Raw genomic sequence first — 20499 nt, 5'->3', positions numbered from 1 at the left:
TGTCAGTGGAGTGTGAAATTGCTGAGTACAGCATTACCCACTGCACCACCGCTGAGGGTGAGCTGAATTTAGATCTGGGACAAACAGTAAGAGACAATGATCCAGAAATGAGATTTTCTGAGGATTTGAACATTGAACTCCCTGTAAATTCTGAACTGTCTGTCTGCATAGATTTCCCTCCCTCCCTCCCTCCCTCCCTCCCTCCCTCCCTCCCTCCCTCCCTCCCTCCCTCCCTCCCTCCCTCCGTCTAACAATCTTTATACTTCAACCATGCCACCACTGCTGCCTGTCAGTCCCTCTGCTCAACCTCAGCCCACCATCTGTGCAGTGGGTTCACCGCAGGTCTGCCAGTCACCATCGGCGTCATGGCTGGAGGATCCCTCATCTCCGCCTTCAGCCTCTGAGTCCTGGACTCCGCCTTGGCCCTCCGACCCTCCGACCCTGTGGCTCCACCCAGTCTCTCAGCTCCCTCGTCTCCACCGCCGCCCATCAGTCCATCAGCTCCACCGGGCTCCATCGTCCTCTGTTGCTCCGGCTCCGCCGCGGACCTCCGGATCTCCGCCTACGCCTTGGTCGCCAGAGCCTTGGGCTCCGCCTGGGCCCTCTGGATCCTCGGTGTCGCCCAGGATCATCGGCTGTCCGTCTCCGCCTCGGCCTCTACCACCAGTCATCAGCCTGCCCTCCACCATGGCTCCTCCCTCCATCGGCTCCACCGTGGGTCATCATGGCTGTGGTCTGGGTCAGGCTTGGTTCCTCCTGCTTCGGGTCCCTCCTGTCTTTCCCTTGGCTCCTCCCACCATCGTCACCTCCCTGGACTGTCTTGTTTTCCCTTTGGACTTTGTTCTTTGTTCCTTTCCCGGGAGTCCATCCTCCGCCGAAGCCTCCTCCCATATAGACTCTGTGTTTCTGCCTGTCCACCCCTTTTGTCCTTTTTTGTTTTTGTTTACGGCGTGAGGACACGCCTTCTGGGAGAGGGGTGTAATGTCACAGTTCTGTCTGTATATATATTGGTTTCTCCCATTGTCTCCCCCCGTTGATCTGTTTGCCTTGGTTTAGTCCTCGTCATCGTCATCCCCTTCACCTGTGTTCAATTATCAATTACGCTTTATAAGTCTGTCCCAGTGTTTAGTTCTCTGTCGGTCTTTGATGTTGTTTACTTCCGTGTGTGGATGTCTCCCTTGTTCCTGCTTGTTCCTGACCTGTGTACCCTTGGATGTATATTAAAAGACTTTGTTTATCTTATATCGTGTTTCGTCTAGTCCATCCAGCACAATCGTGACAGCCTCACTATTGGTGATTGTTAAAGCGAGACACCCCAGGTGAATAGGGTAAAAAAAATCACCATACTTACAGTTTATTGATTACATTAAAAATGACATTTTTTTTTGTAATAAATGTTTTCTGAAATGCTATGACGAAATATGCAAATGAGGTGTTATCTAATTAAATATGCACTAATTTCTATACATTTCTAGAACAAAAATCTCAACACTGGATGAAACCAGGTTCAAAATTCTTGATTCATGTTGTTGATATATTAGACTCAAAGGTTTTTACAGAGGGAATTTTTTTTTGGATATCTCTTTTTATCGCTCCATAAAAAAGCCATAAAATGCCTTAAAAAATCATGCCAGAAGACAATTATTATTATTTATTTTATTTTTTCACACCAACAGAGGCCGTTCCCATGATAGTTGACTGACATGAGCGTCTTACCTCAGATCAGCTGTCACAGTCCGACCTCCACTGTTTCATTTATTTAAGTAATTCAAGTCAAATTGTGAAACTTGTGTATTAAATAAATTCAGTGCACACAGACTGAAGTAGTTTAAATCTTTGGTTCTTTTAATTGTGATGATTTTGGCTCACATTTAACAAAAACCCACCAATCTCAACAAATAAGAATATGGTAACATGCCAATCAACTAATCAACTCAAAACACCTGCAAAGGTTTCCTGAGCCTTTAAAATGGTCTCTCAGTTTGGTTCACTAGGCTACACAATCATGGGGAAGACTGCTGATCTGACAGTTGTCCAGAAGACAATCATTGACACCCTTCACAAGGAGGATAAGCCACAAACATTCATTGCCAAAGAAGCTGGCTGTTCACAGAGTGCTGCATCCAAGCATGTTAACAGAAAGTGGAAGGAAGGAAAAAGTGTGGAAGAAAAAGATGCACAACCAACCGAGAGAACCGCAGCCTTGAGAGGCTTGTCAAGCAAAATCGATTCAAGAATTTGGGTGAACTTCACAAGGAATGGACTGAGGCTGGGGTCAAGGCATCAAGAGCCACCACACACAGACGTGTCAAGGAATTTGGCTACAGTTGTCCAAGTTGCTTTAAGTTCAGTGTTAAGTTTCCACAGTCTGTGATGATTTGGGGTGCAATGTCATCTGCTCGTGTTGGTCCACTGTGTCTTTTGAAAACCAAAGTCACTGCACCCATTTACCAAGAAATTTTAGAGCACTTCATGTTTCCTTCTGCTGACCAGTTTGACCATGCTGATTCCATTTCCCAGCAGAATTTGGCACCTGCCTACACTTTCAAAAGCACCAAAAGTTGGTTAAATGACCATGGTGTTGGTGTGCTTGACTGGCCAGCAAACTCACCAGACCTAAATCCCATACAGAATTGGTATTGTCAAGAGGAAAATGAGAAACGAGACCAAAAAATGCAGATGAGCTGAAGGCCACTGTCAAAGAAACCTGGGCTTCCACACCACCTCAGCAGTGCCACAGACTGATCACCTCCATGCCACACCGAATTTAGGCAGTAATTAAAGCAAAAGGAGCCCCTACCAGGTATTGAGTACATATACAGTAAATGAACATACTTTCTAGAAGGCCACTAAATATTCACTAAAAATGCTTTTTTTTAATGAAGTATTCTAATTTGTTGAGATAGTGAATTGGTGGGTTTTTGTTAAATGTGAGCCAAAATCATCACAATTAAAAGAACCAAAGACTTAAACTACTTCGGTCTGTGTGCATTGAATTTATTTAATACACGAGTTTCACAATTTGAGTTGAATTACTGAAATGAACTTTTTCACGACATTCTAATTTATTGACATGTACCTGTATATGTTTGGATGTTACTTTCAGAAATACCCCTAACCAAAAATGTTACTGGAAAAAGTGTGACAACTAGCCAGTAAGCATATGTGCATACAACACATTCAGGGAACACTGATCTACACATGTGGGGCATCCTGTCTAGCTGCCTCCTCCTGATCTATGCAAATGTGTCATATGATTCTTCTGCATAGAGATATTGTTACGGTCAACATCAGGACTACACCTCTGGCACTAAACCCGTCTGAAACAGTGCACTTGACTAGACAAACCATGTGCTGATGTTGTAAAAGAGCTTCTTTGAGATTTGAATCAGCAGCATTTTCATGTTCCAAACTAAGATGAAATTATTTCACACCAGTGGTATTGCTTTACTTCAGGGCTTGCCAAAGACAATTTCAGTTTCACCTAAAGTCTACATTTAAACAATCACCCTATTCTGCGATGGATCAGTTACATTTCTATAACTTGGCTGACAAATAACCATTGTCTGTATTTGCACTAAGCATGTACTATGATGAATATATCCTGTAGGCTTAAACATACCCTAGTAAAAAGTAATAGATTTAAAATGCATGTATTTTATACTAAGTATAGTTCAAGTCTATTAACATATTTAATGACATATCGCTTGAGACTCACAAGAGTACTACTTGTGCACAATGCACACTTCAAGTTCAAATGCAGGGTATATTAAGTACATAATATGTAAATGTATTTGTAGTATACTAAATGTATTTTAATTACATTTTAGTATCTGTTTTTCACTATGGTAGATGTTACATTTGATCACATTGTCAACTCAAATTTTATCGTACTATATACATATCACACAGACTTGGAATTACATGAGTAAATGGTGACAGTATTCTCATTTTTGGGTGAATTATTCATTTAACACTTTGTTGTCAGTGTACAGTTCATTAGAGCAAAGACTGCTTAAATTCAAAAGCATTATTTTGTGACGCACTGAGCTCTGCACTGTATTCATTTCAGATCATTGTTGGTGAATTAATATAGATGGCTCACAGAAGCATGTGAGGACAGATTCTGAGCCTTCAATGTGTCAACTGCCTCCAGCACACCCCCATTCGGCCTTGTATAAAATCAATCTGGATTTCACACAATAGAAACTCATAAGCAGTTGCAAAGATTCTTTTTTTGCTTAAAAATGTTATCTATCTAGAAATTGCATGGCAGACTGAATAACAGAGGAAGTGGCTTTGTTGAGTAGAAATCTTTAGAAAATCATAACCAATGACTAACTGGATGCTTGGGGACAAATACAGTCATGGCCAAAAATATCAGGACCCTTGCAATTCTGTCAGAAAATGCAACACTTCTCTCATAATTGTTCCAATTGCAAATGGTATTCACATGCTTATTGTTTTTGTTTGAACTGCAACAACCCCTCCCCCCTAAAATATCACACAGAACTCAAAAATGAACTGGACAAAATTACTGGCACCTTGTCAAAATTGTAAGAAATAATTGCTTTTCAAGCATGTGATGGTCCTGTAATTTGTATTTAGACACACCTGTGGCAAGTAACAGATGTGGGCAATATAGTAATCACACTTGCAATCAGTTAAAATGGAGAAAAGTTGATTCAACCTTTGTGTTGTGTGTCACACTGAGCATGGAGAAAAGAAAGAAGTGTAACGAGTTGTCTGTGGATTTGAGAGAAAAATTTTTGGAAAAACATGGACAATTTCAAGGATACAATCCATCTCCAGAGATCTTAATGTTTCCGTGTCCACTGTGCATAATATCATCAAGAGGTTTACAGCCCATGGCACTGTAGCTAACCTCCCTGGACGTGGACGGAAGAAAATAATTAATGAAAAATTACAACAAAGAATTGTTCGAATGGTGGATAAAGAACCCAGATTAACTTCCAAACAAATTTGAGCTGACCTGCAGACACAGAGTACAACAATGTCAGGTCGCACTATCTGTCGCCATCTGAATGAAAAGGGAAGCTGTGGTAGGAGATCCAGGAGGACACCACTGCTGACACAAAGACATAAAAAAGCAAGACTCGAGTTTGCCAAAACTTATGTGACAAAACCACAATCCTTCTGGGAGAATGTACTGTGGACAGATGAGACAAAAGTAGAGCTTTTTGGTAAAGGACACTGTTGGCACTGTTTACAGAAAAAGAAATGAGGCCTTCAAAGAAAAGAACACAGTCCCTACAGTCAAACATAGTGGAGGTTCAAAGATGTTTTGGGGTTGCTTTGCTGTTTCTGGCACTGGATGCCTTGACTGTGTGAACAGTATCATGAAATCTGATGATTACCAAAGAATTTTGGGCCGCAACGTAGTGGCCAGTGTCAGAAAGCTGTGTCTCCACCAGAGGTCGTGGGTCTTCCAGCAGGACAATTACCCGAAACACACTTCAAAAAGCACTCAGAAATGGTTACAAACAAAGTGCTGTAGAGTTCTGAAATGTCCAGCATTGAGTCCAGATCTGAATCCCATAGAACACCTGTGGAGAGATCTCAAAACAGCAGTTGGGAGAAGACATCTGCAAAAGAAGAGTGGTCCAAAATTCCAGTAGAGAGGTGTAAGAAACTCATTCATAGTTACAGGAAGCGATTGATTTAAGTTATTTTTTCCAAAGGGGGTGCTACCAAATATTAAGTTAAGAGTGCCAATGATTTTGTTCAGTGCATTTTTTGGGTTCTGTGTGGAATTGTATCAGATTTGACTTTTCTTCTCTGTTTTTTTTTTTTTTTTTGTGTTGTTCCAATGCAAACAAAAATAAATAAATAAATAAACACGTAAGTACCAAAACATTTGCAACTGCAACAATTTTCTGAGAGAAGGGTTGCATTTGCTTTCAGGGTACCGATATTTTTGGCCGTGACTCTATGTATAAATGTTATTTAGGCCTTTTTCAATCAATTATCAATTACTCCACCGATGCCATTCAAACCTGTGTGCATTTATTTCTTCTGTGGAAAAGAAGATATTTTGAAGAGTGTTGGTAACCAAACCATTTTGGTGAGCACTGACTTTCATCGTATGGAGAAAACCCATTTTTGTAATAATCCACAGTAGAAAGGAAGCTGGCAGGAGTTACATGATGACAGAATCACAACAAACACAGCTGTATGCAATGCATGCATCAGTGATTTTGTAACCCCATGATGAAGGTTATTTGGCTGAAGTAAACCACTTCTGACAGACCTGTCAGATATTGTCAAGTGTAACAGAGATTTTATAATATAGATGCATAATGCATAAAACAAGGCTACTAATATATATTATAGGACTGTCCTTTTTGGTATCAAATTTTAATGTTTTGCTTTATAAATGACACAGTATGTGCACTGATTGCAACTGAAACACAGTCAAGGTAATGACTTGACTGCTAACTGCTAATGGTCTCAAGAATGTAATATAAGAGTGAAATCAGAGGTGAGTGGGTTTACACTGGTCCCAAACCAAAAAAAATAAATAAATAAATACACACACACACACACACACATATATATATATATATATATGCATCAACAAGACTATTTTATTTAGGCAGTCGTATAAACATATATTTGTGAAATTTCAAGGTCTATGTGTACTGTCATGATGACCAGAAGAAGATGAACATGAGGAACAGCCTGCACACCCAATCTCCCTGAGTCTCCTGTGGCATTCAAGCTTCTGGGAATCATTATATCCAACTCTGTCACATGAGAGAACAACATTACGATAATGATACAGCAATATCTGTTTCAGACTCACCAAGCTCTGCCTCTCCTCTCTTGTACAAATCCATGAAAGGATCCTCGGTCATTTGCGTTGTCCCTTTCATCCTGCACCATGACCAGGATACAGTGTGTGATCTGTTCTGATGAAGATCTTCTCTCTGTTGGACTTTACATACAGACTTGTCACTTGAGCATTGGCACAGCCAGGTCCAGCTTTAAAAAAAGAATGATGCCATTTCCTCCAGTTGTTTAAAGAGGTTGTATTTGAGTACTGACTGTTCATTTGGGTTTTCACAAATTTTTTTAGTTCACACAGTGATGATAATGGTATCGTTTTCAAAACCTTGCACTTTGCAACCTGCTTTCAAAATTTTGTATTTTCAGGCCCCCAAAACACCATTGGCCAAAATGTATGGGCTTTCCATTTTTAGTTGAAAACGGTGTTGTGTAAACACCCCCGTAAACAAAAAAGTTTTCCTTTAGTTTAAGTTTAACTTAAAATACTTAGATTTTAATTTGCGTAATTTACTCAGTATCCATAATTTCACGCAAGTATATTGTTTGAGTAATTTCATACACCCCTGACTATTCAGCTCTGAATTCATGGTTCATCCACTGACAGCAAAGGACAAAAATGTGTCAATAAGTACACCTTCAAGCCAAGTGTCTTTAAGGAAGACAAAAAGGTTGTTTGGTAATATAAATCTAAGCTGAATGTTTTTTCAAAAGCAATTCCAATTTGAAAAACTCCTGCTCCTGTGATATTGCCCATACATTAAGAAGAAGAAGAAGAAAGAAGAAGAACCAGCTGTGAAGTCTGCGTCAACAAATTCTTCTTGAAAATCATGCAAGGCAGAGAGATTAAGCTAAGAGTTTGTAAGCTTTGAGGAAAGTGCCAGGATGTTGTTGTCTACTTTTATGAGAACAGTCCACATTGTTAGTCAAACATCTTTTTATACAGAAAACAATTATAAAATCTATCAGATTCTCTCGAAAACATTTCTTAGCACTCAACAGAGAGGTTTGAAAAGGAACCTTTATGGAATAGGAGTTAATTGAGTCAACTGAAGATTTGTTTTAGAAAAATGGCTTAAAATGAAATATTAAGGAAATGCTGCAGGAAAAAAATAAAGCCCTTTCTTACCTGAAACATTCAATGGCTTCTGGGAAATTCATCGTACACGTAATCTGCCTTCAAGCTGAGCTCACAGCTAATTACCAGCATCATTACTTCTTATTATTGCATTATAAAATGTATAATTTTAAGTTATCTATTGAAAAAAAAAACACACACACACACACAATAAAAAAAACAGCCAGCCAATCCACGAAAAAAGTTTTCTTAACCATAATACTAAATAAAAATTTGTTAATTTAAACTCAAAGTGATTGCAATGATAAAAAGTTTCACTTAATTTTGCTGAAAATGATGTTGGACGGCCACTTGAAATTAAGGAGATTCAATATGGGAGTGCTTTCCCGAAAGCTGGACATTTTCCTGAAAACTCACCTCCTATTAGCATTAAGGGACCGCCCATAACACCAAAACAAATATGCTTGGGGGTTCCCCTGGTTTGCCAATAAAACTGTAATACTTCAAACATGAAACTAGTGAAAATTAAAATTAAATGATTAGATGTAAAAGATTCGATTGCTGTATTAAATTTACACCTGCTCACGTTACATCATATTTTATTCTTGCATGTTTTTACAGCATTGTTCATTATAACCAATCATACACGACTCTGTTGAGTTTAGAATGCAGTGGCCAATCAGAGGCGTTCAGAATAGTCATAGATGAAACCCCGAGTCTTGTTCAGACTGAATCTTGCGAATTCCCTCATAAGCAACAAGTGCATATGTACGTACGATGTAAGAGATTATTTTATTATACAGTGTATTTGACAGCTTCATTCATTATAAGAGAAGTTACGAGTGCTTAAACAATAGCTAGACTGACTGTGCTCATTTAGTTATTTCACTGCGTGACTCAGTCTAATAAAATGCATTTAGAACGTTCCCAAAGTTCAAGGTATGAGGGCAGAAAATGTATATTCATATAATTTCATAGGCTATAGTTAATCAATATCACATAAAGAGTGCCATTTTTCCACAAAAATCACTAATGTGATATTGATTTTATACAACAGTTCAATAAACTATAAGTTAAGGGACTTACGTTACATTTTTGTTCTATTTCGCCAATAAAAATGGTTCCAAACACAGCAACAGCACTGTTTTACATCTTTGAACAACATTGAACACAATAGCAATGACTTACTTATTAGCAGTGACTTGCTGCCACCTACTGGCGGTTTTAATTTCACATTTAAAATCCCTTATCATTTAAAAAAAAAAAAAAAAAAAAAAAAAATCAGATTCAGATCAGCATTCAACATTTTAAGATTAAAATATCAAAACATTATTTATGCATTTAATGCATTCATGACCTGCATTAACCAGTGGGTAATACATCTGTCTGTGTCTCCTCTGCTTTAAAAAGAAGAATTTTGTTGATAATGATTTTATTTGTTTGGTAACAGTCTAAAATTCTTAATTTACTTTGCTGATTAAATATAAGAATTTGACGCAAACAATAATGCACACTTATAGAAAAAAGAATGGCTTTATAAAGGTAAAAAATGCCCATAACAGGTAAAAATCACTTTAAAATTGTTAAAATATTAACACTCTGTCACAACTGACCACTCTGAATATGAAGAATATTAAGAACTTTAGGAGTCAGCTGTCCACTGCGGTCCTGCAGTGCAACACACTCAGCAAAATACTGTCTGATTATCGTTATCAATTAATTCTCTTAAAATATTGAGATATAATTATTTGTCAATATCGCACATTCCTTGGCTAGATACTTAATTCTTCTTTGCTTAGTGATTGTTTGCTGATCATCATAAAATAAGCTTTTTATCTTAGAATTAGGTTCTCTCAATGATAACAAGGACAAGACAAAAATATGAATAATATTTGTATAAGGTTTTATTGATTTATTGATTTATTTAAAAAAAAAAAAAGGGGATCTGGTTAGAGGGGCCCCCAAGAGCTTTGACACAATTCGAACACTGTCACTTTGACAAGTCAGAAAGGAGCTGTGATGATGTCATCAGTTTCATACACTTCAGTCACATTTTTAATGCTACAGGAGAAGTGTCATGTGAATGTGAGCAGCATTGTAGATTTTTAGGAAAGTAAATTTTTTTTTCATTAAGATTGTTTTTTTTTGCCTTGTGTTGTAGAAACAATTATTTGACTTACATAACCTAAAGTAACTGTTTCTCTATTTGAATTTTATACTTTGCATTCATGCTAACTTAAAACCCACATGCTAAACAGTTTGCTAGTTGTAACGGTTCATTAAAAATGTTACAACCAACTCTTTATGATGATTCCATTTTTGTTGCACATCAAGGGATTTATGTAAAATGGCTGTGACTAGAAAGGATACAGCTCCTACCAGAAACTAACAATGAAATTAATTGTTTAACAACCTATTAGATTGTGTTTTTTTAACATCTACGTCTACATTTACATCTACATCTACGATTGACGTGCGTGCGCATGCCCAATAGATAGAGTTGTATCCCTTCAAGCCTTAACCATGTAAAATGTGTTTCCATCATAGTTTATGCACATCTTCTTACTCGATAAAAACACTATCCGCCTCAAATGAGCACATACGTGTTTTTGTGCACATGTTTAGAATCTATGCGCATCTTGACATTTCCATCCAGCATTTTTTTTAATGTGATATTCCAGAATTCACATAAAACTAGGTAGATGACAACACAGCTAGTGACTAAATACAGCACACACATGCACTCACACAAACACACACACAGCAATTGTTTTTGTGCTAAATTTAAAGTCCTAAAATGAATACAGCATACTGTTTTTGTCACTTTAAATGGTTCACTTTAGTAAAAAAAAAAAAAAAAAGATTATTCTTTGTTCTTCAGTCGAGTGTTTGCATAGTGTGTGTCTTATTTCAGCAAATTACTTCACACTGTTACATCTATCCCCAGCCTGTGTTACAATTCACCCCAGTAGTGGGGTAAGTTGTCACAACGGAACTCTTCGTATTTGACAATAACTCACATAATCTGTGATTATGCAGTACACATCCAAGTAAGTTTTATTTGTAGTAGACGCGTGGCTACCATATATATCAAAGTTTCAGAGATCTAGCACAAACAACCACTGAGTTACTGATGCTCAAACAAAACGTGTTACTTTTATCAGCAAGCCATTAACCTCTCGTGCTAACATGCTTCGACATTATATACATACATCTACATATACAGTACTGTGCAAAAGTCTTAGGCCACTAGTATTTTCATCAGCTAAAAAATGGTTTAAAGTCAGTTAAAGTCAGTCTTTTGCTGTAGTGTGTCAGTAGGAAATATCAGATTACATTTCCAAACATTCATTTTGCCATTAATCGTAATAATCCAGTGAAATTTTTGTTTGCACAAGGAGTCTGACAACAGCGAGTGCTCTGCACAGAGATCTGATCTCATCATCATCCAGTCTGTCTGGAATGACATGAAGAAACAGAACAAACTCAGACAGACTAAATCCAGAAGAACTGTGACAAAGTCTCCAGGATGCTTCAAGAAACCTACCTGCAAAGCTGCAGCACTGTTAAAAGTTTTAGACACTTGTGTAAAAATGCTGTAAAATGAGGATGCTGTCATAAATAGATTTTCTTTATCAATTACCTTCTATTAACTAAATGAAATCAACATTTGGTGCGACCATTCTTTGCGTTTACAGCAGCTTTTGCCCTAGGTGAACTTGCGCAAAATTTTTCAGGTAGCTTTGCAGGTAGGTCTCTTGAAGCATCTTGGAGACGTTGCCACAGTTCTTCTGGATTTACTCTGTTTCAGTTTGTTCTGTGTCTTCATGTCATTCCAGAGACAGACTGGATGATGATGAGTTCAGATCTCTGTGTGGAGCACTGGCTGTTGTCAGACTCCTTGTGCAAACAAAAATCTCACTAGATTATTACAATTAATGGCAAAATGAATGTTTGGAAATGTAAACCGATATTTTTTACTGACACACTACAGCAAAAGATAGAAATAACTTACTTTAAACCATTTTTTAGCTGGTGAAAATACTAGTGGCCTAAAACGTTTGCACAGTACTGTACATCTTCAAACAATCGCAGTCAGTGTTCTTATTTCTCATTGTAAACGGCACTTTTACAATGAGAAATATTATGAAGTTATTAATAAATTATTTGCAGCACCTGTTCTCTCATGGTGTACAACCATTTATTTACATTTTGGAAATGTATATATATTGTGAGTTTAAATAGACAGTCAGTATGACATCAAACATGCAAGATAATTGCTTGGACACCAACTTTATTAAGATATTAAAAGTTTAAAATAAGAAGACGACGCAGAAAACACACACAAATCATTTGCATTTAAACGGCATTACATCTAAATGTAAATCTCAAAAATGTCAAAGTCTCTTAATTCTTTAATATTGTGGTAACATAAAAGTGAAAGATCTAAACCAGGGTATAAACAGAGTTTAAGAACAAACTTTTTCTATACACAAAGACTAACGTCTAAGTTCTACTAATGGTTTGGGTGTAGTTCTGAATAGATGTTTGAAAGTATGCAGGAGTGTTTTTTTGTGGTTGGAAGATCATGATGTAAGATTTTGGAATAAAGTAACTGAAGAGAATTCCATTTATACTGGATATCTGGGCCGTGGCATTCAAAATGATGACGTATTTGTTTTTGAGAGTGAGGTTTGCTGTGAAATATGCAATCCAGGTCAGATAGTACAAAAGGAGACTGAAAGTTATTGATTTGGCCTCATTGTAATTTTTCGGCAGATCTCTTCCCATGTAAGAAAACAACAGACACAGGAAACTAAGAAACCAGCCCATGAACACAACTATGGTTAAGGTTATATTGTTCCCCCTTTCACAAATAAGCATGAGTTGGTCTTTATAAGTCCATGAGTCAGCAATGAGTTTGACAGGACTGACAGTCATCCATATCACACAAGAAATAAAATGAATAAAAGTCGTACATGCAATGAAGAGCCACTGGCCATTGTGTTTTACCCAAAGGCTGTGCACTTTAGGGAACTGAGCAGCCATTTTAAAAACACAAACAATTTGAAAGGAACGGACAGTCAAACAGGAAATACAGACAGTGAAGAAAAAGGAAAATATGGCATTTCTCAGAAGGCAAAATACAAATGTGGGTTTTCCAAAGAAAAAGAACGCACTTATGCTAGACAAAATCAAACTGGTCAACATGAGGAAACACATGCTGCCACCAGCAGACTTCACCACTGGTGTGTCGTAATTGTAGGCAAAAATGCAAAATACAGCAATAAGGAGAATAATTAGGCATGCAGCAGAAACCATGACAATGATGGAGGGGATTTCTGTGAACTGAGGATAGACAACAGAGCGTGTCTTACATGTAGCACTGCCTTCATCAGACCATTCACTCTCTGCACATGGTAAACAGGTATAAGGATCCCCTGAAAAACAGTAAAATAACATGAATTTTCAGTATAGTATTTTGCCAAAAGCCATAATAATAGTAACTGGATGTGAGGAAATACTTTGTCTTCAAATCACACTTCAGGAAAACACCATATCTCCTATACAGTATGGTATTGTGGAGATAAAATGGACTGAAGAAGCTTAAAGAGACAGTCCACACCAAAAATGAATCTCTTTAAATACCAAGTTGTCATTGACCAATGCCTTATGGTACTTACGAGAAAAATCCACATAGCTGTTACGTGGACATTTTTTACACGTAAAACAGCAACTGTGAAAGCCTTCAGGTTGCCTTGAATATCCTGCCTTACACTCAACAGAGCAATTCGAAAAGGGAACCTTTAAGGAACAGGAAAATGTGTTTTTATGTGTCTTTAGCACTTTTACACAATTCTATAATTAGTGCATTCAAACAATTATTAATGAAATCTCAGGTAACATATGTAACCATGGTTCCTTGAGAAGGGGAATGAGACACTGCATTTTAGAGTTGATGCTATGGGGAATGCAATCAGCCTGACTAGTGTTGAAAGCACATGTAAGCACACACCAATAATCTTCAACAGATGTCAGTCCAATACATCACAGACAGAGCACCCAGAGAAGCCCTAGCCATGGCAATGAGATGCAGAATCTAAACAAGGCTATTAGTGAGCAGGCTACCAAAGGCAGCATTTCCAGGAGAGATTTTACTCAATGTTAATGACTAGATTAAGTAGCGGAGAGTAAATTAGTAAATGCTTGAGTAAATGCACTGCTTCCATGACAACTCTTGGAAGATTTTATCATGGTAATGGATATGACAATGTTAATGTATTTGGTCTTGGTGGAATAGATCTGCTACGCTGCTGCTCAATTTCTGCTGCTGTTGGTTATTGCTGTAGTTGTGCAAGCAAGTACAGGAACTTGCTACTGCTAAAGCATATGGTGATACAGTGCTGTGAGTATTTAAGACATATTGCTGCTGCACAATAGCATACAAAATAACCTGTAGCAGATCTATACAGGTGGAGCTGGGGAAGGTGGTGGGTTTCAGAGGAACTCAAAGCGCGCTGCTGTGAAAGGCTTGAGTGAATGCCAACCAGCCATTTAAAGGTAAAGGATCAAACTCATTGGCTGGGCAACTAGGCCTTTCTCCAGAACTCACTATAGTGAGTGGTTAAACTATAAAATGCTACAAAGAAAAGTACACCTGCTTCCTACCGCATGTAAATGATGCGTAAAAAGTGAACAAAAAGTTCTATGTTCTTTTTGACAAACTGATGACATTGAATTTTGATGCACTGCCATAATAATTACAAATTAATTTGCCCTTGATCTCTTTTTTTTTGTTGATAACTGTAAAACACTGCACTTGTCACTGTCACTATTTACCCAGCCGTATATATTTAGTAAAATTCTTTCAATGATACTAGCAATATGTTGCCGCCATGGGTGTTTCCAGATCATAGCAACTAAAGCGTCTCAGATGGAAAAAAGCTGCATGCCACCAAAGCATTTTCAAGCGCCACCAGCTGGAGTGTCTGACATTTTTTCAGCTGGCTAAAACTGTTTGGTGGACACACATTCTTGAATATTTATTGTTAGGGATATGGCCTATTAGTCTCTTTTGCATTTATGCAATATACTGGAGCCAAATCTGAGAAAGCAGACCAGAATATTCAACTGCACTCCTGGACACGCAATCTGTAATCCATAGGCAGGGATTATGCTAATTGTGAATGAGCGTGCACGAGCGCCCTATTGACGAATTATTGGAATTCATTAACATACAAGTTTAACACATGAGAATTTTCTGTTTTACACGCAAATTATTTTGAATTTACTCATATATTTACACAAGTTTCATGAATGAGTCCCAATGAGTGCACCCAGCTTTTATCTTAAACCGTTACCCTGATAGCACACATACATCATGGAGACGTCTATTTGATATCTGCATTTACATCTGGAAGACATATTTTTTAGAGTGTTTGCTCATCTGTAATACGTCTATAAGATGTTTCGTATCAGATGTCAAATAGACGTCTATTAGATGTCTTTAAGATGTTTATGATTTAGGATGTATGTAAAACTGACATCTTACAGACGTCTGTCAGACGTTTGTATACAGCAGATGCAATCTTTCCAGATCAAGCAATCTTTAACATACATCTTGTACGTCTGCTGTCTGGGTACATAAACAAGTTGCTCTTAAAGACAAAATAAGTTAATGAGGTGTGTTGCAGGTGCCTTTTTATGGGCTCTCTGCTTGTGACGTTATGAACTACCGTCCATCAGTGATTACTGGCATGTGTCTACAGATGCTTTACACGGTGGTCATGCTGATGATATTCCCCATAGCATCTACTTCATCATGCTACATCAAAATTCTACTTTGGAAGGGAAATGAATGCAATGTCCATAAACTAACTGTGATTTATATAATACAAATTACATAATTACTTTAAATGCACAAAGATTTCTTAGATCCTGCTTTTAAAAACTTTATTCAAATGGAATCTGCTATAAATGCATAAAAAGAGATAAATTGATATCTGTTGCATGGATTAGTATATAAAACTTAAGCAGATAAAAATTCAAGACTGGTCAAACATTTCACAGCCCAGAGAAACACTGTGGAGATTTTAATCTACTCCACAGCAGACCTAATTATTCATTAATAATGATGATAAACTGAATTGCTTTGCTAAAGTAGAATTCTGTTAATTAATGTTTCATTTGGAAAAAGACTGAGAAAAGCAGTAAAGCAAAACTATCAAATAAGACTTACAGAATTGTTATGCCAGGGCAGGAGAGAGCTGTCGATGGTAAAAGTAATTTCTGAAAGCTTATCATATCTGCCTACAATCTCAAACTGTGGAGGATTCACATCAGTGTGCCAGAGCACAACTGCATAACTGATGGTTGGATCATAATTATCATCGTATTTCACCTGACGGCCACTGAGTCGAAAATCCAACTTCTTTATCTCTCCCAGAAGCTGTGTGAAGTGTGTTCAAATAATAATAGTAATAATAAAAGTATATCATTATATCAAAATTAACATTACTTTTGTTTTATTCTTTAGTCAAATTATTGTAATATCTAACTACTTCAAACATGTATTTGAAATAATGATTCACTTTGCTTACCATGTATGGCTTGGCCTTTATGTTTTTGGAACATTCATTCATGTCACACTGCAGAACCTTATGTAAGGCATGAGCTATGGTATATATGGCAGAATAGATGGCAAAGGAGAATGTGGGATTTTCATTTATAATCTCCTCTGTGGTCAGCAATGAGCAGTAATCACAAACTTGATTACATGTCTTGCTCTTACTCTGGACGTCACCTGCAGCACTAACGTTATGGCCAGCATCCATTGCTCCTCTGGCTTTATAGATGAATTCATTAAATCCTGGCAATGACAGCAGTCTCTCCGTAATGCCAATGATTGTGCCAATTTTCTCAATTCCTGGCTCTCTTGGAATCTGTTGATTCATAGACCATGAATTACTTGCAATCCATACTTTGTCTTGGATGTTGTTCGCTATGGCTGCTTTGATCATTTTGCTTGCACACGGTGTCAAAGCAAAAATAACAATGACATTGATGTTGAGCTTATCAATCTTTTTAAGTGTTTGACTGTAGTTTGCATTTAGACTCAGACCCTCTTGATAGGCCAAACAAATGCCAGTATTGTTTATATACTTGTTAAACAGCTTCAGTCCATCTAAACTGTAATCATCTTGGCTACCAAGAAAAGCAACCCAGTTCCATCCAAACCATTGTATGATGTGAATAATCATCTCTATCAGATCTTTGTTGCTAGGAATTGTTCTTACAAAAGAAGGATAATGGAGTTTATTGCTTAACACATAGCTAGCAGCTCCATAATTCACCTTTGAAAGAGAAGAAAACACTCATATAGTAGCAACAAAACAAAATGTAGGAACTTTATAAAGAAACATAATTTACCATTGGTTTATAAAAAGAAAGAGCTTACCATTGGAATCAGGTCCATTGTGTCAGTGGCAATAGTCATAGTTCTTGTGCTTCCATATGGCCCTGTTAAAGCAATCACTTTAGGCTGATAGTTGTTGAGTTTTTCTTTAGGTTTTACTGAGCCATTCTTTGACATAAAATGTAAGACTGAGTTTAAATTCTTTGTATTAGAACAATGATCAAAAATTTCATAGCCCAGAGAAACATTGGGCAGAAGAGTGGTGGAGTTATTAATCTCCTCAACAGCAAACCTCATTACTTGCAACATCTGATAACCAGATTTTGAGGAACTGTGCCTTGAAAACATCAGTGAAGAAGTTAATAGCATGTAATTGAATATTCAGTTCAAAAATGTGACTTTGAGGAAGGTCCTTACTTACCTGGAACATTCAGTGGTCTCTGCGGAAAACAGGGTTGTTTCATATTGAATTTCATGTAACATGAAAAGGCCACCCAATAAGTAATCTCCCTCCAAGCTGAAGTCAGATGATGACCAAGAAACTCTGAAAATGAAGCAATTAGTAAAGCCCACAAGCAAAATGTAAATGCTACTGAGAAGCATGGTTTAAGATGGGCCACTGGTCCTGAAACAGGGATGTGTAGTGTCTAGCCATTTAAAAGCAGTCAGGCTTAAGTTCTAAACTTAATTTTCTTAAAGCATGTTTCAATTTGCTTAAACCATCATATTCAAGGATACAAATGTCAATTTCCATATCTAACTCACAAAGTATGTCAATCAATTTTAAATAGAGCATTACACCACAAACATCTCTTCATACATAACAAATGTTACATATTTTTGAATTTACAATTCAAACTCTTGTGAAACAAAGTGTAACATTCTGAACTATCAGCAGGGTTTTAAAGGTTGGATTATAATCACAAAAAAGATTTCTGAGATAGTGGGTATTTTGAGTATTAAAACAACAACAACAACAACAACAACAACAACAGCTGTAAACAGGCTACCCTCCCTGCTGGCTGAAAACCAGTGCTGACCAGTTTGCATATACTTTACATTTTTAACTTAGTGTGCATTTAAGATAAAGCAGTTCCTGCATAAATTTAAATGTTTTTACATATCTGACATTAATCTAGATTTGTCATCCCACAAGTGTCACATTAAAGTACCACTGATATCCACAAAAAATATATATAAGGACAGTGCAGTCTTTGCTCTATTACTTTGATTCAAGACACTAGAAATTAGGGCTGCCTTGACTAAAGATTTTTCTGGTCGACTAGTAGTCGTTCATTTTAAGCATTAGTCGACTATTAGCCGCACGTTTATTGATAAACAATATAAATCATAATAATGAACCTTTAATTGCCTAAATAACCTAATAAGCAGTCAAGTGCATGCAAAAAAGCTTGCCACAGTGCATTGACAGATATAATAATTATGAATGTGTCAGGGAAAAACAGTAAGGAGGCTGCATTAACATTTGAATGATTTATTGATAAACTAGTGCTTTCTTTGTTTTCGACTTAAGAGATTAAATCAGCGACACTGACTTGTCAACTCCGTAGTAGTGAAGCGCCTGTATGCATGTTTCAGGCGGATTGCAAAATCTGAGAATACTTTTTTCTATTTGAATTGGTTAATTTAAAAGTAGACATTTTACTCTCTATAGATATATTTTTCATTGTAAGGCAAGTATACATAGAGTTTTGAAGTTTCACGCTCATGTTCACAGAGACCAACACGCCAGAAAGCGCATCCTGTTTGCTTTAATTATTTTACAAAAGCGCAACGTTTTGTTGTTATTGTGAATGCACACAAATAAACGTAGAGTCTATACAGATTCAAAAAATTTATTACTCTCATCTGTATATCCAAAAATGACTGCGTATTTTGAGAGCAAGTGACCGCACCGGCTCCTCCATCTGTCATGCAGGGAGTATGCTACTATTTAGCTTCCACACTCTGCACAGACACTTGAATAGCGCTCATTTTTCTAGGTTAACATTAGATTGAGCTGCCATGTAAAGTTGCTATTACATACATCTTTCAGATGAAAAGCCATATTTGAAGTTGATGAATGATAGGTGAGCGTTTACTACATAGACCAGCTGTTAATGATCTGTCTGCCAAGGACTGCGTGTCTTTGCCACTTCCTGTGCATTTATTTTTCTGCGACTAAGCGACTAATAAAATTTTCAACCAAGCCACTTCGAACTAATGGTTAGTCGATAATTAGAGGACAGCTCTACTAAAAATCCTGTTTTGTTTGACAAACCTGTATATTTATCACACAACCCTGTTTGTGTCCTCCAAAAATGTACTGCTGAATTATATTCAACAACCCACACTGCATTGCAAGTAACACCACATTGAAGTGATGCACTACATATAAATGCTATTTTTTCTTATTTGGGGGGTCAAAATACGGGACTTGTTTGGAATATTTATCATCGAGCCTTTTAGCAAATCAGTTTGAGCATGGTTAATATTCATTAGCCCAACAACCACTCAATCCTTATCTTTTTATATTATTGTAAATAATTAGTATTAGCATTAGTAGTATTTTAGAGCCAAGGACCAAAGGGGCATATTGTTACCTCCTTTTAGGGTTCTAAAACTTGAAAAACACTTGATGTCCTAAAGCTACAACCAGGGACAACCACTTTACGCATTTCTCATCATAGTCTCTGTCCACTGCTAGTGTCCAAAGCATTCTATATCCTTTTACTCCAGACTGCTAGAGGCAGCGCTAAAGGCGATAGTCAAAAACTCCTCAAGCTTATGCTTGCCCGAGAATTGAATGACACATTTTGTGGTGCACACCGATCAGGAGGTCTTACAAGCATCTTGCTTCAGAGAAGCTTTGCTCTTCTGGATTCCAAGTTTAAATGCCTAAGTAAAGATATACACTCCTGGCTGCCTTGGTTTGAGAGCATATACATGCTTCACAATTGCATAAATATTAAGTGATTTAATATAGATACACTTATCTATATACAGTATAATATATAAAAAGTGATTTAATATAGATACACTTAGGTGCTCTATGTGCCCTAATGTAATGGATATCATGGATTGACATCCACCAATGTCCTCCTTGTCTTTGTATGGAATCTGGGAATGGAATCGTATGCCATAAGGGATCACGAATGCCCCAAGCACATTCCAGTGCTTAATGAAGAAGTGCATGAGA

General features: G+C 37.2%; 1 protein-coding gene across 1 annotated transcript; it reads right to left on the bottom strand.

Annotated features, from left to right (window-relative positions):
* Positions 1–5027: 5027 nt before the first annotated feature.
* Positions 5028–17648, bottom strand: LOC127169869 (taste receptor type 1 member 2). Its single transcript, XM_051117532.1, has 6 exons — positions 17343–17648; positions 16486–17238; positions 16125–16334; positions 13570–13690; positions 12865–13326; positions 5028–5086 (listed from the first exon to the last, which is right to left on the bottom strand). The coding sequence occupies exons 1-6, from the start codon at positions 17646–17648 to the stop codon at positions 5028–5030; spliced, it is 1911 nt and encodes a 636-aa protein (XP_050973489.1).
* Positions 17649–20499: the final 2851 nt, after the last annotated feature.

The sequence above is a fragment of the Labeo rohita genome, chromosome 8 (genome assembly GCF_022985175.1).
Source record: "Labeo rohita strain BAU-BD-2019 chromosome 8, IGBB_LRoh.1.0, whole genome shotgun sequence".
In the NCBI taxonomy this organism is placed as follows: domain Eukaryota; kingdom Metazoa; phylum Chordata; class Actinopteri; order Cypriniformes; family Cyprinidae; genus Labeo; species Labeo rohita.
The sequence above is the reverse complement of the archived record's forward strand: the minus strand, read 5'-3'. Positions and strand labels throughout refer to the sequence as shown.